The sequence below is a fragment of the Cupressus sempervirens genome, chromosome 5 (genome assembly GCF_028749045.1).
Source record: "Cupressus sempervirens isolate cs-2001-9-10 chromosome 5, ASM2874904v1, whole genome shotgun sequence".
Lineage (NCBI taxonomy): Eukaryota > Viridiplantae > Streptophyta > Pinopsida > Cupressales > Cupressaceae > Cupressus > Cupressus sempervirens.
In genome coordinates, this window is record NC_143122.1 from 975695216 (window position 1) to 975723178 (window position 27963).

Sequence of the window (27963 nt, forward strand, 5' to 3'; positions counted from 1 at the left end):
GTCACAGAAAAAGCAAGTTCTTCCCCGAAATTATGGGTTCTTTGGCCTCTCTGTCATCCGGACTTTGTGGGTGTACTCATGACACGAGATTGCTACCGAACGCTGTATATACAAAGTGTGTTTATGCACAATTTAAACCTGCTACATTTCCCAAATCGGCGAAACCTGAGCATTCAAGTGAGTAAGTAGTCATCCCTGTCTTCCCTTTATTCTAGGGCCAGTTTCTGAATCTTCGTAAAGGTTAATTTGTATATTCAATGTGTAGATTCTTTCCGTATGCTCACAGCATGAGTAGTTTATTTATTCCTATTCATTTTATATATCAGTTGGAGGGCATTGAAGAACACTAATGGCGGTTCGCCCGGGAAAAATATTTTACAGGGAGTTAAAGCCTTGGCGACCGTAAATGTATGTTTTCTTTTCCTGAATTATTTTGTCTCACATCATACACATATCATATATAGATGTATACAGAAAAGTACATACATGTGGTGAAGATATGTGTATAATATGTGGTGAAGGTTTGTGTGTTGTGGAACCTAGATTTTTAGGGGTGCAAGAATAACTTTATAATTGTTTAGAGTTTAATGAATTGATATAAATACTTAACGACATTTAGATTTAAATTAAGAGTTGAGAATCGAGATTATAAAGAAATGTTAAAAGAGTGGGTTAAGAGGGGATTCATTTTTTATTTCTTAGTTTTGGACAGTTAAATGTTGATTTCTTATATGAAGTTGAACGGTCATCAGTAATTAGATTCTTATTTTTTTAAGAATCAGCCCTGCCGATGCTGTCACATACGTATCTAGAATATCTGCTCTATTCTCGGGGAGTTTTTGTCCTTGTAGCGCAGTTCTGCCCGTTTGATGCTTATATGCTTGTGAATCTAAGGTTGGGTGGTTCTAAGAAGCCACCTTGGGGAGGCTGCTAATGGGTAGAAGCTTCCTTGATGATCAGTCAATTAATAATGAAAAAACTTGAATGCATGCCAAGCAGAATACAAAGTGCTTAGACGATAAGCTGATTGTATTAATACAAAATATTTAGATGATAAGTTGATTGAGTTAACAGCGTTAGGAGTTGTCTTTAAATACAAGATAAGGATACTCAATTCAAAATGTGTTGACGCATAAATTGATGAACAACCTCCAAATTATATGAAAGAATCAACTCAAGAAAGAAATAATTCTGACGATCTGTTATTGTTAGGAACCTGTGTGTTCCTTCTGTTTATTTTGTTAGAGTAGTGTTGTTGGACGCATATGCTTTGTAAGTCGTCCCGTGAGTATATTTTATTATCCCACATGCATAGGTAGTATTACTTTTCTAGATCGTACCCAGTATATAAGAATAGGTTGAGGCCCTTGATGGGCACGGACGAATTTATTGTATTGAGCTTGCTCAAAGGAGGTTACCCCCTCGAAGTGGCCTGCGATCAGTAGATTCATTCTGAGTTCTGCTATCACTTTGTATTCTGTTATTTCGAGCATTCTCACGATATTGCTATAAGGAGGTTCTTCACATCTGGTATCAGAGCACTCTCTTGGGCTCGCTGGGTGGAAATTACATCAAATTTTTTTTTTTCTGTCGTGGCCTTCAGGTTCCTCTCACTTCTAATATCTCTTGTTATTGCAATAACTCTTTTCAGTTGTTCTGTCTGTGAGTGAATTTTTCTAAGTCGACAGTTAAAAAAAAAAAAAAAAAAAAAAAAAAAAAAAAAAAAAAAACAGAGTAAAATTTTTTCTGTTTTTTAGTCGTAGCTTCCTTGTTTGCTTTCTGTTTCTGCCCATACTTCCGCAGAACGTCTGCAATATCATTTCGCATACTTCCTTCCTTGGCGACCCAACCCCAAATTTTACATATCAAAGCCCTAAATCCCTCATTTATCTAATTTTAGGGTTTGCCCTATCTTTTTCACCTCTCATCCAATCGCCACCAAACTGAGCCACAAGATTCAATTCCTCATTTTGCTCCCTTATCCCTCTTGGATTGTTTGCCTCATTTCGCCTCCCTACCCTTGAAACCCTCATTTTTCTTTTTCTCTTGTCCCCAGATAGTCTCCCACCACCCGTCGAACACCCATTTCCTATATGAGTTTTACCCAAATCCAAGTTTGCCGTAACTAAAAAAGTTTTTGTTTCTCATCTTCTACCCATTCCAAAAAAAAAAAAAAAAAAAAAAAAAAAAAAAAAAAAAAAAAAACAACTTTGTTTTATGGTTGTTACGCGTACAGGAGCAAAAATCATGGAAGAGGAAATTGCATCCCTCAAAACCAAACTTCAAGATCTGGATGACAAAATTCTGGGTCTTAACTTTCAGCAGTCAGCCATGAGCCGAAACCATTCAGGAGATACTGGGTCCTCTTCTGGCAATTTCCGTGGACCAAAGCTTGATTTTCCACGCTTCGATGGTTCTGATCCGACTGGATGGATCTATAGGGCAGAGCAGTATTTCAGCTTGCATAATACTTTGGATAACCACAAAGTCCCCCTTGCATCTTTTCACTTGGAACATGAAGCTCTTCAATGGTTCCGTTGGTACATCAAGGCTAATGTAGGCCCAACGTGGAGAGAATTGTGCACCCTCATTTTGGAGCGCTTTGGCCCTAGTTCCTTTGATGATTTCACAGGAGCACTCACTAAACTGCGTCAAACAGGCACTGTAAGAGAATACCAGACAGAGTTTGAAAAATTAGCTAATTACACAGAGGGCTTGTCTGATGAATTCTTCCGTAGTTGTTTTGTCAGTAGTCTGAAGGATGCACTTCGCTCAGAAGTCAAAATGTTTCGACCTACTACAATGATGGAAGCCCTTGGGTTGGCTAAGTTAGCGGAAGACAAGATTAGTGCTCTACAACGCTCCAGATCTAATTTTGTTCCATTCAGAAATACAGGTTCTCACAACCCTCCAGTCATACCAGCTCCCAGAACTACTCCGATCAAGCACTTGTCTGAAACAGAGATGCGAGTCAGGCGAGACAAAGGGCTTTGTTATAATTGTGATGAGAAATGGTCTCGGGGCCATAGATGTGTTCAGCAAAAGCTCTATCTCTTGGATGTGGATTCTCCACCGGAACTGGAAGAATATGTAGATGCTCAGGAAATAGTGGATGATGAGGTTGAGCCTCACCAGCCTGAACCTCCTTCACCAGAAGCTCCACCAGAGATATCTGTCCATGCTTTGGCAGGAGTCACTACTCCACAAACCATGCGGGTCCAGGGTTTCTTCAAGAAGATCCCTCTTACTATACTCATTGATTCTGGTAGCACTCATAACTTCATTGATTCACGAATAGCCAAACAGGCTGATTGCTTTATCCATCCCTGCTCTAGCTTTGAAGTCATGATTGCCAATGGGGGCACTTTACCTTGTAAAGGGAAATGTTGCAATGTGCGTCTCTCTATGGGAGATTATAACATGCGCTCTGACATGTTTGCCTTACCCTTAGGTGGCTGTGATGTGGTTTTGGGTGCCCAATGGTTACGCACTCTTGGCCCCATTCTCTGGGATTTTGCTGAACTTTGGATGCAGTTTTCAGCCGAGGGGCACCAACACACTTTGAAAGGCTTACAACCAGGGTCTCTCAGCATCATCAGTTCACACCGTATGGAAAAACTTCTTAAGAAGAATTCACATGGTGTCATCGCTCAGCTCCATTCCCTTCAGATGCAGCCATCAGCAGTCTCTAGCACTCCTGCCGATCTCCAACACATTTTGGACAAGTATTCTGGTATATTTGCTGAACCTGTGGGATTACCTCCTTCTCGTCCAGAGGACCACCGTATTCAGCTCCTTCCTGGCAGTGTTCCGCCCAACATCAGGCCCTACCGCTACCCATTTCATCAGAAGACCGAAATCGAGATACTTGTCCGTGACTTACTGAAGCAAGGTATTATTCGCCCTAGTACGAGTTCCTTTTCTTCTCCAGTTCTGCTTGTTCGCAAAAAAGATGGGTCATGGCGACTCTGCATTGATTTCCGAGCACTTAATCATCTCACTATAAAGGACAAGTTTCCCATTCCAGTTGTTGATGAACTTCTTGATGAACTTCATGGGGCTCATTTTTTCTCCAAGTTAGATCTTCGTTCTGGGTATCATCAAATTCGGGTTAATGAGGAGGATATACCTAAAACTGCCTTCCGCACACATGATGGTCACTATGAATTTTTAGTCACGCCCTTTGGCCTCACGAATGCTCCTTCAACATTTCAGGCAGTGATGAATAACATATTTCGACCATACCTCCGGAAATTCATTCTGGTCTTCTTTGATGATATCCTCATCTATAGCAAAACTTGGGCTGAGCATCTCCATCATTTGGAGCTTGTCTTGCAACTTCTCTCTGATCATCAACTCTGTGCAAAACTATCTAAATGTGTGTTTGGCCAGGAGGAAGTGGAGTATCTCGGGCATATTGTTGCACACCATGGAGTGCGGGTGGATCCTACAAAAATAGATGCCATGAAAACTTGGCCGCATCCTAAAACTCTCAAGAGCCTTCGGGGTTTTTTGGGGTTGACTGGCTACTACCGCAAGTTTGTCAAAGATTACGGGAAAATTGCAGCACCATTGACAGCTCTGTTAAAAAAGGATGCCTTCTCCTGGACCCCTGTTGCTGAGACTGCATTTGAACAACTGAAACAGGCTATGTGCAGTACACCTGTTCTCGCGATGCCAGATTTTTCCAAACCCTTCACTATTGAGAGTGATGCTTGCGGCAATGGATTGGGTGCTGTTCTCCTGCAAGATGACCATCCTATTGCGTTCACTAGCAAAGCCCTCTCTGGTAAGAATCTAGCCCTCTCTACTTATGAAAAAGAAATGATGGCTATTTTGCATGCTGTACAGAAGTGGCGGCCATACCTCTTAGGGAGTCATTTTTGCATCAGAACCGATCACCAAAGTCTGAAATACTTCCTGGAACAACGGGTATCCTCTCCTACACAACAGAAATGGGTCAGCAAACTCATGGGGTATGATTATGAGATCACCTACAAGAAGGGTAAGGAGAATATTGTGGCAGATGCTCTTTCTCGCACATTTGATAATCAAGCTTCCCTTTCCGCTATTTCTATGCCCATTCCCAATTGGCTAGCGTCTGTTCAGCAGGGCTATGACAGTGACTCTTCTTTATCTCAAATCATTCACCAGCTAGCCAATAATCCTTCTGCTATACCACATTACTCTTGGGATGGTGCTTCTCTTCGATACAAGGGTCGGCTAGTGCTTCCTCAGAACCCAGCTCTACATCAGGCTATTTTTTATGAACTCCATGCTTCTCCTTCAGCAGGGCACTCAGGCTTCCTCAAAACTTATGAGCGAGCAAGGAGAAACTTCTTTTGGAAAGGGATGAAACAGACGATTCAACAGATGGTGGCTGAATGTGATACTTGCCAACGCCACAAGGGTGAAACGACCCTCCTTCCTGGCTTGCTCGAACCATTGCCCATCCCTACACGGATTTGGACTGATATTTCTATGGATTTCATTGAAGGGCTTCCTAAATCCGGTGGCAAGACAGTGATCTTGGTTGTGGTTGATCGTCTCTCGAAATATAGTCATTTTTGTGCCCTCAGCCACCCCTATACTGCCTCCTCTGTTGCACAAATCTTCATGGACCAGATATTTCGTCTTCATGGACTCCCTTCTTCCATTGTCTCTGATCGTGATGCAACTTTTACCAGTCATTTTTGGACTGAACTGTTTCAGAAAACTGGCACCAAACTGAAGATGAGTTCGGGCTATCACCCACAAACTGATGGTCAAACTGAAATTGTCAATAAATGCTTGGAAACTTATCTTCGTTGCTTCACTTCCGAACAGCAACATCAGTGGGCCAAGTGGCTCCCTTTAGCTGAATGGTGGTACAATACCTCTTACCACACTGCCTCTAAAATGACTCCATATGAAGCAGTCTATGGTCAGGCACCTCCAGTGCTCCTTCCCTACACTCCCAACAGCTCACCAGTCCAGGCAGTTGACATAGTTCTCCGCAGCAGGGATCAGATTCTTCGTACCTTACAGGATAATCTTCACATGGCCCGTAATCGGATGAAACAGCAAGCAGATCAACACCGTTCTGAGCGCTCATTTCAAGTTGGGGATATGGTTTTTCTTCGTCTACAACCATACAAACAATCCTCCCTAAAGCTGAAAGGGCGTCATAAGCTGGCCCCAAAATTTTATGGGCCTTATAAGGTTCTGCAGAAGATTGGTTCAGTTGCTTATAAACTGGAACTTCCTCCTTCTTCCCGCATTCATCCAGTCTTTCATGTTTCTTGTCTAAAGAAAGTTCTGGGTACCACTGTCAGAGCACAAACTACTCTCCCTGAAATGGATACGGAAGGATCCATTATCCTGGAGCCGGTGGCAATCATTGACCAGCGCACTCGCCAGCTTCGCTCTCGCTCCATCTCTGAGGTCTTGATTCAGTGGCATGGCATGCAACCAGAGGATGCTACCTGGGAACCCCTTCTTCAGATTCAACAACAATTTCCACACCTTAAGCTTTGAGGACAAAGCTTTTTTCTAAGGGAGAGGGGATGTTAGGAACCTGTGTGTTCCTTCTGTTTATTTTGTTAGAGTAGTGTTGTTGGACGCATATGCTTTGTAAGTCGTCCCGTGAGTATATTTTATTATCCCACATGCATAGGTAGTATTACTTTTCTAGATCGTACCCAGTATATAAGAATAGGTTGAGGCCCTTGATGGGCACAGACGAATTTATTGTATTGAGCTTGCTCAAAGGAGGTTACCCCCTCGAAGTGGCTTGCGATCAGTAGATTCATTCTGAGTTCTGCTATCACTTTGTATTCTGTTATTTCGAGCATTCTCACGATATTGCTATAAGGAGGTTCTTCACAGTTATGAACTAACAACCTTAAGAATTGTCTTTAAATACAAGATCCGTGATACTCAAATCAAAATGCATAAATTGATGAACAACCACCAAATTATCTCATATAATTAACTCAAAAAAGAAGGATATTGTTTAAAGAAAATATATTTAAATTAAGTCATGGCTTATGTTTGGCCCACACATTTGTTAAGTCTTGTTTTCTCCCAAATTTTATTAAGAATTTTAACCCCAGGCACAAATATGAAACAACAGATGTAATGTAAAGTGATTTATTTCCCCTGTTGTGAATAACACACTTAACTAGAAAGGAAGAGGCTTGCATGGTTCAGTTCAGAGCTCAAATTTGTAATGCTATATATTATGGAATAATTCAGATGTTTGCTCTATTAAGATATTTAGATAACATGGTATATGCTATGAGTTGGATTTTACTATAGTCTATAGCCTAAGTTGCCAATTCGATTGCAAATGCATGAATTTTTTTGGGGGTTTCGGATGTGTTTATATCATAGTTATACTGCCCCGGGGATGGGAGGACGACAGAACAGGAGGACGATGGAATAGGGGGACAAGTTTCTAGGATGGGGGGAACAAAGAAGCCTTAATTTGGGAACGACAAGGGTAAGGTGGTGGGGGATGGGGGGGTTGTATATACTATACATATGGTACTTAAAATGCTAGTCATGAAAATATGTATTGCAATGTAAGATATAAAGATGTAAAAGAGTAAATACTTGAAGATTGCATTGAATTGGAACATCAAACATTGGACATGAATAGTTGAATCAGCAAATAGTCAGCACCGGAATGTCCCCCATCCTCGGTGAAGGTGGCCGAATCTAGTGGCGTTCTCCGGTGCGTCCTCGTTTATGAGATGTGGGGCAAAAAGGGGGGGATGTATCTTTGTGTTATTATGGTTGATTTTATATATATATATATATATATATATATATATATATATATATATATATATATATATATATATATATATATATATATATAAAGATACACACACACATACATATACATATATACATATACATATACGTATATACATGTACATGTACACACATACATACATACATAAATATATATATGTATGTATGTATGTATGTATGTATGTATGTATGTATATAAATGCAAAGAAATATACAAAATTAAATCATTTGATAGTATGGTACTTCACCATTGATCAAGATATCTGATAGTTCACAAATATTCAATTTGAAATAACTAATAAGCCATATCATATACATACGTCTATGTTCATGATTCCAATGTATATCAGAAAACCATTACAATTATAAAATTAAAATTTAGTTAATGATTCAATGTTCATCAATCAAGATTTTGGATTCACTAATCAGATTTAGAATCATAAGGATTCTCAAGATAATTTACATCCTCGCCATCTCTAGTTGTTGCAAGTTCAAGATCCTTTGATCTCAAAATAGTTCCGCTTGTGCTAGATGCACCATGTGTCATGATGTCATTACCATCATCATTATCTATGATTGTAGTAAGATCCTGAAATGTTGCAACACTCAAGGCCTACATCACAAAGCTTGGCTGCCCTGTCCTTGCAGTGCTCCTCCTTACATGATAAAAGATACAAGTTGGTATTAATGTAAACCAAGTCCTCGACTTTTGTTTGAGCCCAACTAATTAGTTAGTGGATAAAGGACTATGTACTCCAATTCTGTTCAGCAGTGGAAGAACTTGTACCCTAGACAATGTTGACAAAATTAAACCTAAAAATGAAAAGCCAGTTAAAAAACTATAGAATATAAGTGATAAACAAAAAAAAAATATACTTACCTACGAGAGGACCTTAATTGCTCAAAGTTGTAGATGCTTAAATGGTTGACCATAGAGGTACCACCTTGTGATAGCTCCCATGTCGCTTTGGTCCTTTATTGCGATTAGACCAAGTCTACCTCCTGAGACAAACAAGCCAAGCTTTGTCCTAACTTTTTTGTGCATGTCTTCATGTGGGAAGAGTCTTGCAAAAGTTTTTTAGCACCCAATAACAACTTCTTCATCTGTATATAGTGCTACTCTATTTGGCGTAGCATGTATTTCCTCGCCATAGTACTTTAGAGAGATGACATATGCAAGGAGGTGCAATGGGGTGGTTATCTTCTCCCAACGATGATGAATGATGCTTTCCACCTTATTGCACAAGGTTTCACAATTTGTGGGGTCATTCTCATGTGTTTATATGGGAAGTTTTACCTTCTCAACCATTGTGTCCATACCATTATACACATCCCCCAAACAAGGTTGATCTGTATTAGAAAAGCGGAGCACAGCCATGATAGGCTCGGTGAAATCCAATACAAATTGCACACGAGCCCACCGGCTCTCATCCAAGACTAATGCCTTGACCTTTTTTGCCCTCTTTGAATTTGAAGCCTTCCATATACCCCACTGTTTAGAAATAACCATTTGGCTCAATGCCCCTTGTACCTTGACAAGTCACCTCATAACAATAGTATGAGATGCAAAGTGGGTCTCAACAACCTAAGCAAGTTAATAACAATATGCCAATAAATATTAAGCAAAGTTATATAAAATTTGATAATTGAACATGACATAAAATTTATTCAATTTAAATAAATAAATTAAATATAGTAATTACAAATTACCTTCAACAACTCCAATTTGGAGAATGATTTGAATATCGATTGTGACATGTGATGGTTCATCACAAACATTTGTGTCTCCTCTGCCTCTTGGTGTATTTGCTTCACCCAATCTATTTGAGTGCCAATTTGTTGCATTACCAAGTTGAGGTAGTGTATAGTGCACAATGCACAAAAAATATGATCCTATTGACCCTTAACCAAAACACCTGCACCCCTACAACTTTGGTATTGTTTGTAATCACTTGGATCACATTCTTACTACCCACCATCTCTATAGCCTCAATGAGAAATTTGGAAATGACTTGTGAATCTTTCACTTCCCCTTCACAGTCAACTGCCTTCAAAAACATTCCCCCTGTTGGGGTCACTGGAATCACATTATTCAATAGATAGGTTTTTTGTATCTTTCCATCCATCAGAAACAATAGGAACACTTGAAGTCAGTTTTTTAATTGATTTAATAGCTCTATCTATAGAAGTCTTCACTTTGTAAAATAGAGTGGTACACACCTTTTCATACTAGGACTTGTGTAATCAGCCGATGCTTTATTGATGGCTGCAACCATTTTCTTCCAATATGGCTATCTCACCAAGTTGAAAGGAAGGCTATTGACATAGAGACAACGTGCAATGACTTGATCAACAAGCTCTCTTACCTCCATTTTAGACGCGGTGTCCAATGGACCTCTTTTGTTGGCAGTAATTTCTACTTCTTCCTCTTTCTCTCCCGGTATAGGTACTTGCAAGAATTGATGTTTGGAGGACACAATTGGTTTATAGTGAGTAATTGCATTGTTTTCTTTCCGGATTATGGTTGATAAATACTTTGTTTTTATCTTTTAACCAATTTATCAACAGCTTCTTGTTCTTTTACATATAAAGCTATTTGTGCATTAGACATCCCCTTCCCATCTTTGCCTTCGCACATTGCCATTCTGTGGCTAGAAGGGCCCATAAAAGTTTGACCTAGGAATATGAGCTATTGAATGACTTTCCTGTGTTTCTTTGACAATAATTACACTTTCAAAGATATGAGGCACATCCTGAAACCCGTGACATTCTTGTGGTATGTCTCCATAAAAGAGATCCTACATCAATTTTTGAAACTATCAACTCCTTGCCCTCTCACTAAACTTTGACTACCATCGGTGGTCATTCTTGCACAATACAATCTAATTTCTTGCTATAATAAGAAATTCAATAAATTTCAAATAGAAAAAAACTATGAAAATTAAGTGTATGAGTGCAAAAAAATTATACAAAACTACTAAAATGGATAGCTAAACTTGTTTCTTTATTTCTTAAAAACAAATTAATTGTTTTTTTTCCCCAAACTCAAAAATTCATTTAAAACTGAATTTTTTTTATTAAAGGACTCAAGAATGGGATCAAATGCTTACCTTAGATGTACAAAACTCCTTTGTGGAAGCTCTCTCTTTCCCCACGAAGGATCCTCTTCAAAAATAATCACCTTGCCTTCAAAATGCCAAAATGGAGACCAAATGAGAAGAGAGGCAACAAAAAAGAAGAATAATAAAACATGTTTATTATTATTAGCACGTGTTTATATGTGCTTTAAGTAAAAAAAAGGTCTGAATATAATTTTTATTTTGGGGTGTGTGAATTCTCTGGATATGCGTGGGTGCTTGCCAAAGGCTCACCCCAGGCACCCGGATGTGTGTGGGTGCTTCTGGCAGGCACCTACAGGGCACCTGCACCCACATCAGAATCCGCAGGCACGTGAACTCACATCCACACTTCTAGGAGGAGTGTCAGTTACCTAGTCTATAACTATTGTAAAACTCAGAGTAAAAATTTCTTTTTTTATGAACAAGTGGTTTCTATATTTGATTATAATGAAATATTGTACATGAATAAAAAACAAAATTAATGACATAGCAGTAAACTATGATAGTCTCAATTTCTGAATGTTCAAAAGTAAATTTTCCCCTTAATTTTTTCATCTAAAGGCTGTAAGTGAAGAATTGTCACGAGTGATCTGATTAATCCAAAGCTACTTTTGCTTGTTCTGGTTTTGATCTTGGTTCTGATTTGAGGGACTGGATTCAGAATTTGGCAATTTGTTTTGGGTTTGGGCTCTTTCTGTACTCAAAATAAGTTTTTTTGCTATGTAATGTGTAGCCAAAGCTGTAGTAGAGGTCACAATGGGGACCTCCCCATACATAAACCACATAAGCAACTAAGACCACTCAAGTCAACATAAGACACAAAGGCAACTAGATGTCACTCTGGGGGATTTGAACATGGATCTCCAATAGGAGAAGCGTACGGCCTTGCCATTCGAGCACCATGCCGTTGCCCGTATTTAAAATAATTATATATATATATATATAGATGCATTTGTATTAAAAATGTATAGGTATGTATGTGTTTGCAGCCTAAAAATGGGAATTAAGTTCACCATACAACATAGCATCATATATTGTGCAAGTCCCTTCCCAGAAATTTAAATGAAAAATAACAAAATGCAACGAAACAAAAATCTTCATTGAATTTGAATCAGAAACAAGAGTCTTTTCCTACTTTTTCCAAGCATCAACGATTTTCCAACTAGTGAATCAATTCATGAACTTGCATAAATCAATCAAACTCCAACAACAATTGTTATTAATTATGATCAGATCTCTACAACCAAAGGACTGTTATGACATCATTACAACAGTAACAAATAACGCTTACAAATGTAGCACAAATGGTGGACTAACAAAGATTAAACTGTACTGTAAAATAGAAGCTCCAGTTCTCTCCCAGTGAGAATGTCCCCAAGAACCCAAGGGCTTTCATCCTTTGATTCCAACAATCAACAGGTCTCGATCCATTGAGCACAGTCTACTACAGTTTTTTGTTCACTATAGAACTCTTGACCTCAAAGTTCCTAGAAGATGCAATAACATAACTTGGATGTTGATGATTGAAATGTTTTCCTAAATCAATATGTGTCTCATGGAAAGACCAAATTAGATAGCCTAGACCCAAAATGGCACTGAGGCCTAAGTTTGAGCTTAAAATTCTGGAGATGATGTGTTCTTCAAGTTAGAATCCTAAGTAAGTGTTTAAGTTACTATAGGTTGATGCAAAATACCAAACAATAAAAGCTATTTTGTTTTATCCTAAGATACCGATTCGTGCCCTGTAGCCCCGGATGCGGATGGATGCGGGATGTGTTTGGAAGTGCGTTGGATGCTGGCAGGGTGCATTTATTGAGTGCTAAGTTCTGTTTTCTGACCAAATCACTAACCAGAACTCTGTCACAGTCTCAGTCACTGCCCAGAACTCAGCTACAGGCCTGGTACGGGCCTCAATCATCTTGTACAACACCCTCAATGGAGTATTTCAGACTTATATGGAACTGCTGTAGCAGTCCCTATCATAGACAGCTCCTTCTGTGGTAGTACGACCCTCCAGCAGGTATGTATATAGAGCCTTTGAATGTGTAAAGTCCTACTCCAACCTTGATGGTTCTCACAAAACTCCCAACATTGCCCAGATTGGTATGGCCAGCTGATAGACAATTTGTAACAGCAGTTAGCACTCAATGAACTCCCAGCAGATAGACATTTATATATTGCCCTATGTGGGCAATGTTGGGTGTTTTGTGAGGGACAGAAAATAGACAATTATATATATATATATAATGTCTAGCAATATTATACACACACACGCACACACACACACACACATACACAGAGGCATCCATATGCATCCGCATCCCTAAAAAAACAAAAAAATCATGCTTCCCGCATCCGTTTCCAAGTCCACATCTGAATTGGTAACTTAGGTTATATCTGCTGATGTGGTTAGTTTTGTTTCTCTCTAGCCGATAGCATTTATGAAGAAGTGGGCTAGATTTGTATTGGTGAAACTCTCACCTGGAGAAACTATGGCATGCTAATTAAGCTCCAGTGGACTTCTCATAAAAAAAGGAGAATAGCTAAAAAATCAAAATACTTAAGCTCAATATTTAATAAGTATAAAAGGAAATAGATTATCAAGACCCAAGAGAGCTTATTATATCAGTTTCAGGTGAAATGTCTAGAAACCATCAACCAAAAAGTAACATAGATCAAAGATGATTGTGGTAGTTTCTTTTATTGTCAACATGATCAATATGTCTATAGCAAGAAACCAGTGCAATATTTCTCTTAATGGATTTGCACAGTGCAAAATATTTAGTATCCAATCCTGTGCTGGATGCAGGCTAGACTGTGGATGTGTGCTTTGAAATGCCTGCAATTTAGCCACTCGCATGTTTACATCCAGCACAATTTGTGTAACTTCCTCTGAATTGCACTTGGAACCCCTCTTACATTACATCCAGCACAGGCTTTGTAACTTTCTCTGAAATGCACATGGAATGTAGCCCGCTATCACATTTACATCTAGCACAAACTGGGTAATTTCTTCTGAAATGCAGTTGGAACGTAGCTCACTCTCACATTCACATCCAGTGAAAGCTGGGCAACTTTTTCTGAAATGCACATGTAATGTAACTCACTCTCCCATTAATGTCCAGTGAAAGATGGACAACTTTTTCTGAAATACATTTGCTTAATCATTTTTGATTTTCTGTATTTTTTAATCATTTTTATTGCTCATGACATGTAAACAAATCGATTTTATGTATTCTCCTTAAAGTTCCATTTTCTTAATATTTTCAGGGTTCTCCTGGGCGTTTCGAAGGGAAATCAAAGGAAGTGATTATGGTGGATCCTGTGGAAGCAAAACGGCTAGCTGCAGTTCAGATGCAGCAATTGCAGGCTGAGGCAAAGTTGAAAGTAAGCTCACAGTTATTTTTCATAAGATGGCTATTTCTTTATTTGATATGTAATGTATAACTATACCAAAAATGAAAAAACCATGAAGTTGAGCAGACTGTAAATTATTGGAAGGAATATGATATGATGGTATGATTTTCTTGGTGACACAAACATACATTCTCTTTCAGACTGACATGTCATAATTGGGCGGGTCTTAATGGGCAAAAACATTTTAAGTAGTACCTGTAATTCTTCAAAGGATTAAATGTCTATGTCTGAAGTGTTTCAAATGCAGGATGAATAATACAGTTAAAGAACATAGCAATAATCGGAAGATAAGTAATTCCTGATAACCTCAAATTGATTTCTTCTGCATTAATGTGTGTCAAATCAGGATTTTTCCATGTACATGCAAAATCTTTCAAATACGTATTGCCTCATTACTTGATCAACTTCAGAATTTGAAGCTTGAAAACTATTAGGTACCTTATTTTTGAATGGACATATTTTATTACTAAATTTCACTAACTATACAAATTAATTGCATTTATGGGAGTAAACTGCTATGATTCAGACTGCATTGCTATTTCTTAGACAACCTTCATCTAGTTATGAATCAAATTAATAGTTGTAGGGTAGGAAAATGGAAGCAATCCAACCCGACATTAAGAAAGGGGGAAGACTGAGATCCACCCCTTTTGATTAGATTTGGATAAATACCAAGAGAGGTATCACTCCAAATCTAATGGACAAAAGATGAATGAATAACTCGGATTTATTTCCCTCTCACCCCCACCTTAAGAGGATTTTTGGAAAAGGGTAAATGAAGTAATGCTGAAATGGAAAGTATGGAAATAGAAAGGAGACGATGATATACCTTACAAAACACAAACCTGAAATTTGCTGTTGAATGATGTCAAAAGCTGTTGTAACCTGAGATCTAGGTTGAAATCTGCGAGGCAGACAAAACCCACAAATCATTTGAAGATTTGTCAGGGGCGAACTAGATCTTTAGGGGTGAAATGGGATCATCAGGGGTGTAGTGCATCCCTGATGACAATGTGCGATACTGATTCTGATTTTGCAGTTCTATAAAACGCCGAAAAGGGTATCCATGTCCATAACCTATTCGTCAATCCAAGATCCGAAGCCTGCAAAATAAGAGATTGTTTATTTGTTGTTGGGGGGGTTTGCGTCAGTCAAACCCCAGTTTAGGAATTAACCTTGAATGGAAATAATTGAAATAGAACGCTAGCAAGTAGTAGTGATAGATCTAACATGAAGCAATGTAAATCTATGAAGTAGCTTTGACTCAACTTCAAAACCCTAAAAGGACATCAAAGTGCAAACCAAAAGCTTCTTGAATGTATGTGCTTGAAATCCGCCTTGTAGATGAATGTAGATCTTGAAAGAGATGGATGTAGAAGATGCAACAAAGGATCTTGAATGTATGAAGGGAGATCTTGAATGTTGAAAATGCGATAGAAGATCTAGCAGAAAACTCCTTCAATTGCTTGAATGCATAAATCCTTGATCTTTAATGGAGAGATAGCTTGAACGCCTCAAATGCTTGAAGAACTTGAATGCTTGGATGCTAGAGTGCTTGAGCTTGTGAATTAATGGATGAGAATTGGAGCAAATGGAAGGGTTTATATAGAGATTGGAATTGACTAACTCCCGCAGGCCAACCTAGTTAGAAATTAACACCCCGAACGTTCCAGAACATGGGGCCTGAAGAGGAGATCCAAAATAGGGCCTCGTTAGGGGTGCATTGCACCCATGATTGGTCCATCAAGGACACATTGCACCCCTGATGATCAGGTGTAGAAACCCTTGGGGCTGTCTTAGGATTCCAAAATAGGTCCCAAAGTTTAGAAATTAGGTCCAAATTTCGAGGAAATTCCATTTCAGCGCAAAGAGTAGTTTCCAAGTGGATAGATAAACAAAAGAAAGGACCTAGGAGGATAGTTCCACCTCGAGCTTAACGCTATGGAAATATGAGCTTTAAATGGGATCTATTAGGTTTTACCCCAATTCCACCTAGGAGGAAAGATAGAAAAGGGAAGATGGAAAGAAAGATGCAAGGAGATTGATGATCTCACATTAAATAGGTGCTAAACCTTCATTAAATTGGACTGTGTCCAATTTAAGAATATGTATTTAACCCCCACTTTAGCAAAACTGTGGATCAACCCAAACTTGCGGTAAAGTTGAGAGAAGAAGAAGAGGAGAATAATCCGGCTAATTGCAAGGAGATAGGACATCACTTAGTCAAAGAGAATAAGGCTTCCAAGACCTAGGATCCTGATTCCTAACTCCACATCCATGCATGCGGGTGTAAAGAAAGCAAAAGAACAAAGCCAGAAAGAGACACGACAAAGGGGTTAGTACCAAAACAAGCCCAAATCAACTAGTGAGAGAAACCTCAGCTAAAGAAACATCTCTCCCACTAATATCATGTTTGGAAAGCTATTACAAGAGCATAAATGATGTCATAAGAAATGCAAGACCAACATCATTAATAACATAGCTTTTAGATCTATCTCTACTATAGCATGAAAGTAAAAGAGAGAAGGAAAAGAAAGTGATTATCTTGTCGAGTAGAGTGCCTGCCCTACTATGAATCACCAAGAGAGCTTCTGCAAAAGATGGCGTTGAATGGTCTAAAGGGGTGGTAACCCGCTAGTCAACCCACGAAAGTTCCATCCATAGATCAACATCCGTCGTATCGCCATGGCATGGTTCTATGTAAAAATGCGTTAACTGTGTATGGGACTTAGCATATTGTATTTGAATGTGTTACTTATATTGGAACTTAGCAAGTTGTTATGCATTACCCAGGTATAAGATTTAGCATAAAGTGTCTGGATGTGTTACCCATGAATGAGATTTAGCAAGTTTATTTGCATTACCCATTATGAGATTTAGCATGTGTCTGTGTGTACAAAAGAGAGATAGAGAGATGAAGTGACAATGCATAGATTTGAGAATGACTTAGAAAGCATATCTAGCATCTAGGGCTAAAGTACTCCAAGCCATTCTCAAAATCCACATATGCTACCCCATGAGAGCAAAAATTATGTACAAAGAGGGTGTATATATGCCCCACTCCTTATCATGTCTAGATACTAGACATGAGAAGGAAGATAAAGAGGATACCTACTTTACGCAACAAGGAGATATCCTTATAGCGACAATGCAGACTACGTTCATAGCGAAGAGCCTTAACTCTTACAATCTAAGAACATAGTGTTAGCACGAATGCTGATGGTATTCCTTTGGGGGAGTATCCTAAGCATTGCTAGAACAATTGAGGAGATTGTTGGTATGATTGACATGTTGCATTCATGACTGTGTTTGTCATTGATGTCAACATAATATTGTTTTTGTGAAGATTGACAGAGTAGTAGGTAGAGAACAAGGTTGTACGAATTGTGTGTTGATGATGGGGTGAAGCACAGTTGAGATATGTTCTACAGTATGTCCTGATGATGTGGACAAGTGTGCGTGTAGAAAGTTGAAGACATGTGAAAGATATTGGTAATTTACAAAAGATAGTGTCTAAGTCTCAAGAATTTACCCCGATGGAAAATCCTTAGTGTCAAGAATTTCCCTGAATCCAATTTTGCCACTTAGACACCCCAAAACTCTGCCATTTCGTTCCTTATGCCCATTCTTTCACTAACTTTTGATTTTCCATGCCTTAACGTGATCTTGTGTCTCTTTTGGGTTGATGAGGAGGGGAAAATCTTGAGCATTAGGAATCTCCCTCCGATGGAAAATCCCAAGCGTCAGGAATTTCCCCTAGTGAAAAAGCCTTGAGAAAATTACTATTCTTCCCTCTCCTCATCATTTTAGTATTGGAATAATTAGCTTGCCACCATATAAGGATCTCTCAAAGTGCTTGTGCCTCATTTTGTTCAAAGGAGGAATCTTGATATTTTGGGGAGAAATGAGGAGGGGGAAATCCTAAGTGTAAGGAATTTCCCCACGGGAGAAAATCTCAAGCCTTAGGAATTTCCCCCGAGTATGGTTTGCTTACAATCCTCCTTCAATTTCTCAAACATGCAAACCTTTCTCACCCGGACTGAAATTCTACCCACCAACTGGACTCAAACTAAGAAAACACCTTGGAAGGATGCCAAAACTCTCACCCAAACCCTAGACAAAAATTGCTTCCCAGCGAGCCAAAGTTTCTTAAACTCACCCTCAAACTTGGAGATTTGAAGATGTTGCCAGCTAAAACCGCTTAAGACAAGGACTCCTACCTACTAAGGCAAAAAGAGGGGTTCCTCTTTGGCAATGGGGGTGATGGTGTGAAACCTCACAACATTTGGTGATTCCACTGAAGAAATGTTCTTGAACATTTCAAGCACATAGCCACTCAAAATAAAAAACCTTGGTAAATTCCATTTTCACCTCCTTAACGACTAGGAAACGCACTTGAAATGGGAGGAACTATGAATTGAGCAAAAGGGAAATCCTAGTCTTTAGAGCAATCTGACTTCGACAGTCCCATATCAAGTTGCCAAATTTGTGGCAATAGTTATACTAAACTTTCTTTTTCCTTGAGCTATCCTAAGATTGACTAGACCTTTCTACTAAGAAGATCGAGGTTTGCCTTTATCCTTGTTAAAGGATTTGGTTGTGAAGGCTTGTTTAGAGAGGATGAAGTTGCGCTACCACCAAGTTGTTTCCAATGATCTTGCGACAAAAGTCTGGTACATAAATCCAAAAACTTTATGTCAATACCAGGTGCACTAATGTTGGCGGTTTCTATGAAGTTTTCGTAGGATTTAGGTAGAGTTTTTAGAGTTATGACTACCATATCCTCTTCCTCCATTTTTAGGAATAATTGCCTCAAGTTAATTACAAATGTCCTTAATTGTTGTCAAATGCTCTTGTAAGGACATTTTGTGAAGTTTGGTACATTTCAAGCACATAACCACTCAGAAGCAAAAACCTTGGTTAATTCCATTTTCACCTCTTTAACGACTAGGAAACACACTCCGAATGGGAGGAATTGTGAATTGAGCAAAAGGAAAATCCTAGTCTTTAAAGCAATTTGACTTTGATAGTCCTATATCAAGTGACCAAATTTTTGGCAATAGTTACACTGAACTTTCTTTTTCCTTGAGCTATCCTAAGATTGACTAGACCTTTCCACTAAGAAGATCCAGGTTTTCCTTTGTCCTTGTTAAAGGATTTGGTTGTGAATGCTTGTTTAGAGAGGATGAAGTTGCATTGCCACCAAATTGTTGTTTCCAACGATCCTGCAACAAAAGTTTTGTTTGTAAGTCCGAAAACTTTATTTCAACACTAGTTGCAGTAATGTTGGCCGTTTCTATGAAGTTCTCATAGGATTTAGGTAGACTTTTTAGAGTTATGACTACCATATCCTCTTCCTCCATTTTTTCGAATAATGGCCTCAAGTTGATTACAAATGTCCTTAATTGTTGTCAAATGCTCTTGTAAGGACATTTTTGTGAGGTTTCACACCATTGCCCCATTGCAAATGGGGACCCCCTTGTTTTGCTTTAGCAGTAGGGTAGTTGTCTTAGGTGGTAGCAATTTTCAAATCTCCATGTCCGAGAGTGAGTTTGAGCAATTTTGGCTTGCTAGGGAGTCAAGTTTGTTTGGGATATAAACAAAGTTGGGCTAGGCTAGTCATGGAGATGGAATTGAGACCAAGTGATTTGTGAGGAAATGAGTTGGAATAATTAGAAAATCCTTGTTCCATCTTCAATTTGACCTTAGAAACCCAAGATATTATTAGAATATTGTAATGTTTCGTTAATGCTCATCTTAAGTAGTCTTTAGCCTCTTAGGTAGTTTCTATTATCGTCTTTAGTTCGCAATTGTTTCTTTTTGGAACATCATGTTTGTAAATCTATATAAGGAGCTTTAGTCTCCTCTGTTTAATAACAAAAACATCAATTTATCATAGCATGGTGTCAAAGCGGGTTGATGGGTTCATAAAATTTGGCAAACTTTTAAAGAAAATTAAAGCCTCTTCTAGTTTGGATTTTTTTCCAGAAATTTGTTATTTGGTTATTTGAAATAAAAGTCATTGGAGGTATTTTGAAAATTGTGGTTCATCTTCAAAGTTTTTTGCTGAAATTGACAAGCTTGGTCGAGGGTTTTGATTCCTTGTTTGAGCAAAAGTCTTTGATTTTTGAAGGTTGCATGTACTTGCATGTTTGTATGTTCTTGTATGTGCCATTTTACCACACGAAGCCTCATGTTTTGCCATGTGAAGGTTTTTTTGATGTGTTTTCATAATTTTTTCCCCAAAAAATTTCTGATGGGTTTTCATAAATTTTTCCCTTAAAAATATTTCTGATGGATTTTCATGTTTTTCTCCTTGAATAATTATGGCTGGGTTTTTATAATGTTTTCCTCAAAACTTTTATGGTGGGTTTATAATTTTTCCCTTACAAATTATTTGGTAGGTTTATGATTTTTTTGCTCAAAAATTCTTGATGGTTCTATTGGAGATGTTCATTGAGATTGCACCTTCATAGGGTATCTGGATGAGCATTGACAATGTGAAAATCGTTCCTGCATCCATAGAAGATAGCACCCTTCTTCGCCTAGTTTATTTGGTGAAGCAAGGATTGGTTAGAGGCTTGCCCCATCATCAACATTGTCCTACATTCGTAGAGTTAGATTAGATTTTATTTCCTTTGCAAGTTATTTGGTTGGAAGTGTTTCAAGGGGCTAAAATCAAGTTGATATCCATTGAATGAATAATGTCTCTTTGTGATAACCAACATATCGCGTCATAAAACTGAGTGGAACTCCATGATTAAGAAGGAACCTTGAGGTTGTCTCATTTGATCGCACAATTCATTTACATTGTTTAGCTTCTAGCACATGAGCATCCTTATTCAAGAGAGAGCTGGCGATTTGATGTTTCATCTTGGAATATTGATTATTCAATTCTATTTGTTGTAGTGGAACAAAACTCACATCAATAGGACATACACTTGTCCATCATGATAAAAGTCTCATGGAAATCCTTTAGAATAGTCTTGATCTTTGTAGTTGTCTTGCCGGATGGCACTTGTGACAACTGATCATCAGTAACTGAAAGCTTGATAAGCATGACCGCTTCTCTATTGCACTCATCAAACTTATCCCGATCTTCTTCAACTTTAGTAGAGTGAGACTGGATGCTCAAAACAAGCTCATCAAGACAACGATACTCAAAGATAGTCATTATTCTGAGCTTCCATATGGTGTTTTCCATTGAATCACTGACTGCCTTTCAATGATATGTTGGTCAAAGATGCCATCTGCACAATTTCTGAGACACAAAAAACAAGAAATGGTGAAGGGGCAACAAATAAATGCTAGAGCCTGAGGTACAGATACCAACGCATATATAGAGGCAAAGTCAGGTACAAACTTCAAGAAAGATGAAGTATGACTGAAACAGATCACAATATTCAGATTTTCGACACCCAATTTTTTTGACAGACCCAAACCTTCACAAAAAACCTACAAAGAATATGTAGGTTAAACTTCAATCCAACCAAACAATTAGAGGTTTTCCAAAAAGACCCTTGTCAACTGAGAAACAAGGTCTGCAAACCATTGAAAAATGGTGAAAATCAGAGAAGATTGCAGAAGAGGGCCATAGCCAAGAATAAAGAGGCTGAAAAACCCTAGCCGTAAAAAAATGTCTCTACAAGAAAACGACCAGAAAATGGTCATAAGGGCCGAAAGAAGCAGAAAATGATACTTGATAACCAAAAACGACCTCAGTAATGGCCATGCAAGATAGAAATGAAGAAGAAATGGCTGTCAGATCTAGCAAATCCTGTTGAGGAGAAAAACTGGCCTTTAACACAGAACTTCTGTTTGCAGAATGAGCCACAATTATGAAGGATGCTGTCTGTAGACTTCATTGAGGATAAAAGCAGCATCAGTAGCAAAAAAGGACCAAGGGTGGTCGTTCAAGCTAAAAATAGGGACATTGACTGCATTTGTTGAGAAATAATCAAGAAAATGGCCTTGCATGAAGCGTAGACAAGATATCTAGTCATGCGATCAACTTAATCAAGGGGGTTTGGGCTTGTGAATCTCAAATAAGAAGTCATGAGCAAGGATAACCAGCTGTAAAAAAATGCAGAAAACCCTAACTCACAAATGCCTATAAAAAATAATGGTTTTCTCAAAAAGCTTTCAAAAAATTCGAATGATTTTTTATTAGAAAAATAAAATTTGTATTTTAGCTTTGATACCATATTATGAAAGAAATTGGTAAAATATTGAATGAATGATCAAGCGATCATTTATAGATTACAAAGACAATATTTCACTTTTGAAACAATCGTAGAATTTGAAACTATCTAATATTTACAGAATCTACAATATTGACCATTAAATAAGGAATAATAAAGATAATATTCTAATTATAGCACACAAACATGGTGTAGCAAACAAGATCTTATATTCTGTCTTCTTTACTACAAGAAGGAAACTGTTTTAAAAATATCAAAAAACATCTTAATTTAGACATCTGTTCTGGGGAAATCTCTCTCTGTTGCCTGAAACAAAATATAGCCATAAGAATAGATTTAAAAAACTGCACTATAGTGCCTAAGGTAAAACTGATCAGCACTTACCATCAGGACAAAAAAAGGACTATCAATATAACTATTTTGGTGCCCCAAAAAACCTACCAAAATGGAGCCTGAGTTCTGATTTTTCTTAATTTAATTTTCAGCTGTTGTGCTTGTGCCTGGAATGATTGCTAGGTGACCATTAAAATATTTAGTGATCCTTCTTTGAAAGAAAACTATTCTCTATTAACCCCAACTTATTTCTTGTTAGTTAAAACTCAAAATTTCCTTTCTGACAGAGTCTTCGTCAATCTGTGTGCAAACTACTTACCTGAAAGAAAAATCTCTAGAAAATCAACTCCCTATTTTTATTGAATCCTTTGGCAATAAGTTTGTGCTAGTTCTCATGAATTCTTCTGTCAGTTGCATGCATGGAATCTATCAGTGATTCCATAGTAGGTTTAGAAATTGTCTGCATAAAGCTACAACACACTTCATCGTAGTGTGTTGCTGTGTTTGATTGGATCAACAAGTTGCTTGTAAAATCCACCTTCTTGAACTCTAATGGCCAAAACTTGACCAGGTTTAGAGTTCTGCTTTTTAATTATCACTTGCTAACCATCTAATGCAACGATACACAATAGATCTATTGTGCAACAAACTGAAAGAAGACTCCTAATCAAACTAGGAACATAGAAGTCATCGCCATGCTAAATAACATCATCCGAAAACATGTGAAAGGAGACAAAGCCCAATCTCGTAACTGGATAAGTGGTGTCACTGCCAGCTCAATCTGTATTGCATCCTCTTGCTCTACAAGTCTGTCAAATGTCTTCTTATGGAAGTTCACCTGTGTAGATGCTCGTCTGCCCACAGCACTCTGCACCAAAAATAGTGGTTTGTGGTTATACATGAAATCATGGAGAAAACTATCTGTCGTTTGGACATTAATTCATCTACTTAAGTTGAATTTTTTGCACCCCGTGTAAGTGCTTGCTATTGCTGCTTGGCTTTCTCCTTCTCAAGACACTGCGACACATAATAACCAACTTGTGGCACTCAAGTTGTTCTTCTCTTGGTGTAAAGAATCTAATCCTTCTTGCTTGCCCTTCTGACCTTTTTTAGGTCTTCCTTTCTGACCATGTTGAGGGTTAGATTTAACTCTCTTCTATGCTAGCTGAAACAGTCTCAAGCCAGGTTTCTTTTTGATAAAAATTATCCTGATGTTTCTTAAAGGTGGAAAGCTTTTCATGAACACATGAACCTCAAACAAGCAGTTTCCAGGGTGGGAGAACTCATCCAAGGCTATGGACACTAGTTTTTCTTCGTCAGCCTTAACCCCAGCTGTTGTAAGTTGATCATGAAGTTCTATGATCTTCACCAGGTAAGTGACTATTGTGTTTGTGTCACTCAAATATGTGGCATTGAGTTTGTTCTTCAGCATCTTTTGGGACATGCTCACTCTTTGACAGTGATAGGTCAAGGCATCAAATGTCTTCTTGCTAATTTCTTTTCAGCAATGTGAAGAATCAATAGTTCTCCACAAATCCAAGACATACTTTTCTAGACCATCTTTTTGTTATGATCAACTGATTAGGATCGGTTGGAGTTGTCAACAAAATTTCCACAATGACCCAAAGATCTATTTCTTCCAGCAACATCTGCAGCCTACACATTCGAGTAAAATTGTAAAGCTACATCTAGGTGGTCACTCTCTTCAAAACCAAGAGTAATTATGCCCACAGTTGTTGAATCATGGTGAAACTGAACCAATCAGCCAAAATTAAATCAGATCAGCAACTCAGCACAGGTTAGATCAACACTCCAATTTGTGGAGTAACTAGGGCATCACATTCAATCATTCGAGCAACTTGGTCAATGAACCCTGATGGAGCCCTTATTTTTTTTGCAAAAATTGGGGCATCCGTTTGAGCAATAATGTTGGAGGCCTAATATATATTCTCACTGATGTTAGGTTGGTATCATATTGAGTATTTGAAGATGTGTTCTTACCAGTACTTAAATGCAATATACAAAGGAACAAAAGAAATTGATGGGTAATTGATGTGTTCTTACCAGATGTTGTAGGCCTAATTTAATAAATATGGCAGAAGTAAGGAGTAATTGATGATATTTTGGATAAATATTGTTTCATGAAGTTGTACATAGTAGTCTTCATTGTAAATTGACTCTATTGCCTGAACGAGCAAAGGCACTGGTCATTTAAATCATTGGGATATAAATACCAGATTTATAATTGAAGTCAGGAATCTATATACTTTCTTCTTGCAAGCATCCAGTCAATTATTGATAACCCTGCATAAACATTCAATCATTTCAAGCAATCACATCACTTTATATTGATCGAGTTTGAGGATTTTGCCAACCAAATAACTCACCAAGTCTAACTTCGCTATAGAAAAGCTTTGAACCAGGTGATCAGGTTTGGAGTGAAGGTTTACCTGCCTAGGTGTAGCGAAGCCTGAAGTGCAGGGGAATTTGAATTATTCCCATTCGTTGGCTAGAACTGATTTGCAATCCTATTATAGAAATGGCAAGCTCTCGGATTTCCAATCTGTGGTTTTGCGAACCAACAAACCCTACAACCTTTCACAGTTCCCAAATATTTCAATCATTGCAGTATGTTGGACATCGCATCCACTGAGATAAATCAACTACCTATCCTGCCTTAAATCACCTTCTAATTGGTGGAAAGTCATGGGTATCACCCCCTTCAACCTGTCATAGGTCCTTCTTCCTCCCATTGGCAGGGACCAGCTTCAGTCAATATAGCTGCAAAATCATGCCTAATGAAATGCTCTGGCAACTCCATTTTACAGATGAGAGCTGTTTCCATTCACAAGAATCTTGAAAGTTTTCTGCTTCTCTGCTTTAATACCATTTTAAACTTCAGGCCATGGTATGTAGCTTCTGCACTCTAAGGTTTGACAAAACAGGTCCACCTTAATCTTTAATCAAATCCCCAAGTGGAGTGCCCTTATGCGCATACACAGAAAATTGAAAGGCGAAGAAGAAAACAATAAATTTTTAACTCAGAATATGCCCACAGTCTAGAAAAGAAAATTCTATTATTCTGGAAAATAATTTGAGTTTAAAATATGGGCATTAAAGTTAATGAATAAGCCACAAACTTGGTGTACCAAACAAGGTCTTACTTTGTTTTTCCTTGTCACAAAAGAAATTTCTGAAAATACAAATATCCCAGCCACCCAGAACGAAAAAAAGGAACTTATCTTGGAAATACATGTTTTAGGGAAATCTGCCTGAAATAATATTTAAGCTGCCTGAAATAAAACTGAAGAAACTGAAAAAGCCCTGCTCATAGAACTGAAAACTGTGTTTAATTCCCAAATTCCAGGGCTCAAAGATAAATGGATCTTTCGCTTATTTGTAAGATGCAATAATTTAAACAAGTACAATCAAATTATCAATAGGTATTTCATTGCCCAGAAAAGCTTGACATCTATTTTTTTATAATTTTATAATTTTAAATTTAAAACTGGCGTGCTTGTGTCCGGAGAAACTACCGAGTGACCATCAGAAATTCTAAAGCCATGAAGGTCCTTGTGGCTATCCCTCAACCCTGCTTCCATTCCCAGACCCTCCCTCTAGTTTTAAAAGAGAAAAGAAAAAAGTAGAACTATTCAAAGCTGTGTCAGATGGGAAACCAGTTTTTTCTCCTATTTTTATTAATATTCCACTATTTTCGGTTTCCCAATCAAGTTTTGATTGCATCTTTATACTTTTGGCGTTCTGTGTCAATCTCAATTCTACAGAATGCTAGTATGTTCCAAATGTTATTCTACCACTCTTCCACCACAGAAGAAACTCTTGGGGTTTGTGAGGATGGTTGTTGACTAATTAGTGTAGCTATTTCAATTGCTGTCATAAAAATAAATTAGATTTTGAAATCTTGGTGCACTCAAGTTGTGCATGTGGCTGAAAATACATACCACATTAGCATTAGATCAGCATGTGCATGTGACAACTATTAAAGTCACATTCGTGCTATGTATAGTATTTATTAACACATAATATAGCATTAGGAAAAACATAATCTGGCTCTGCACTGGAACTTTCATTTTAAGTGCCATATTCTGAATTGCTGGACAACGCCGAATTTCATATTGTTTCTTCTATTAGAAGTTTTAGTTTTTAGCCAAAATGTAATGGAGTTATTCCATGTATCAAGCTCTATAGTGTCTCTGTGTAGTCTGATTCTTTAGATAATCCAGAGGAATCGTAAAGTTGAAGCAATCAATGGAGGATGGGCCATGCTGGGTTTGATATCTGGCTTGATAATAGAAGGCTACAGTGGAAATGGTATCCTGTCACAGGTAAGATGCCTGTCTATATGTCTTTACAATTTTTCTTGTTTTTGAAGATCAATAAGACATCTTAATAAGTGAAATCAATCAAAACCAGATATTGTTGGTATTTGTATTCATGTTTTGACTGAAAGAATAAGTTTGTCATCCTTGATCAACAAATTATTAGATTGTTTTGGCAGAAGGAGATAAGTCACATTGGTGGTATCCAAATTTTCGATTATTGCTGAGTAAACTTTTTGTCTGACAGTTGGCTGGTTACTTCAACTCATTGGCGGGTTTGTTGGACAAATATATTCCATCATGAAAGCGGTGTCATTTTTCTCTGTATTACTGGAAAAGATGAGTCATCAGGTTGTTGATGATAGCTTTCTTGCTTATGTTGCAATTCGCACCAAGTGTAATTAAAGAAAAAAGTTTGTAGCGTTTGCATTCCAACTTCTTTAAACAAGAGAAACTACTTACAACAATTGATGGACAACATTCATTGTAAATTATGTCTCAGATATCTGCATTTCTGATAGATATTATGTTTGGAAAAATGCCTCTTTTTTACTGGGCCGATTGCAAATTAGATTCAGGTACAATTTAGAGATCCAAATGTTCCCCACTTATAGGGTTTGATCCATATTGCCAATATTTCCTTTCTTTTATTGTGTATGGATGTGCCCAACTTCTGTATGGAAAACCAAGGCTATATTAACTAGCACGTATTTGATTCTATAAAGTACAGAAAAGGTATGCACTTCTCAAGTA

The 27963-nt window shown here is 37.9% G+C and overlaps 1 protein-coding gene across 2 annotated transcripts; it reads left to right on the forward strand.

The window, feature by feature from the left end:
• The first annotated feature begins 5 nt into the window (after positions 1-5).
• Positions 6-27963, forward strand: LOC149559206 (uncharacterized). 2 transcript variants are annotated; one of them, XM_089833131.1, is made up of 5 exons: positions 6-181; positions 327-408; positions 14190-14306; positions 27115-27216; positions 27390-27963. In XM_089833131.1, the coding sequence occupies exons 1-5, from the start codon at positions 33-35 to the stop codon at positions 27435-27437; spliced, it is 498 nt and encodes a 165-aa protein (XP_089689257.1). In that variant the 5' UTR covers positions 6-32; the 3' UTR covers positions 27438-27963. The 2 variants fall into 2 exon arrangements, with proteins under 2 accessions (XP_089689257.1, XP_089689256.1); XM_089833130.1 differs by having other exon boundaries at positions 27458-27963.

Coding starts and splice junctions, on each gene's coding strand:
- LOC149559206 (XM_089833130.1), top strand. CDS start 33: ATGGGTTCTTTGGCCTCTCTGTCATCCGGACTTTGTGGGTGTACTCAT. Junction 409..14,189: donor AAGCCTTGGCGACCGTAAAT/GTATGTTTTCTT, acceptor TAATATTTTCAG/GGTTCTCCTGGGCGTTTCGA. Junction 14,307..27,114: donor AGGCTGAGGCAAAGTTGAAA/GTAAGCTCACAG, acceptor TAGATAATCCAG/AGGAATCGTAAAGTTGAAGC.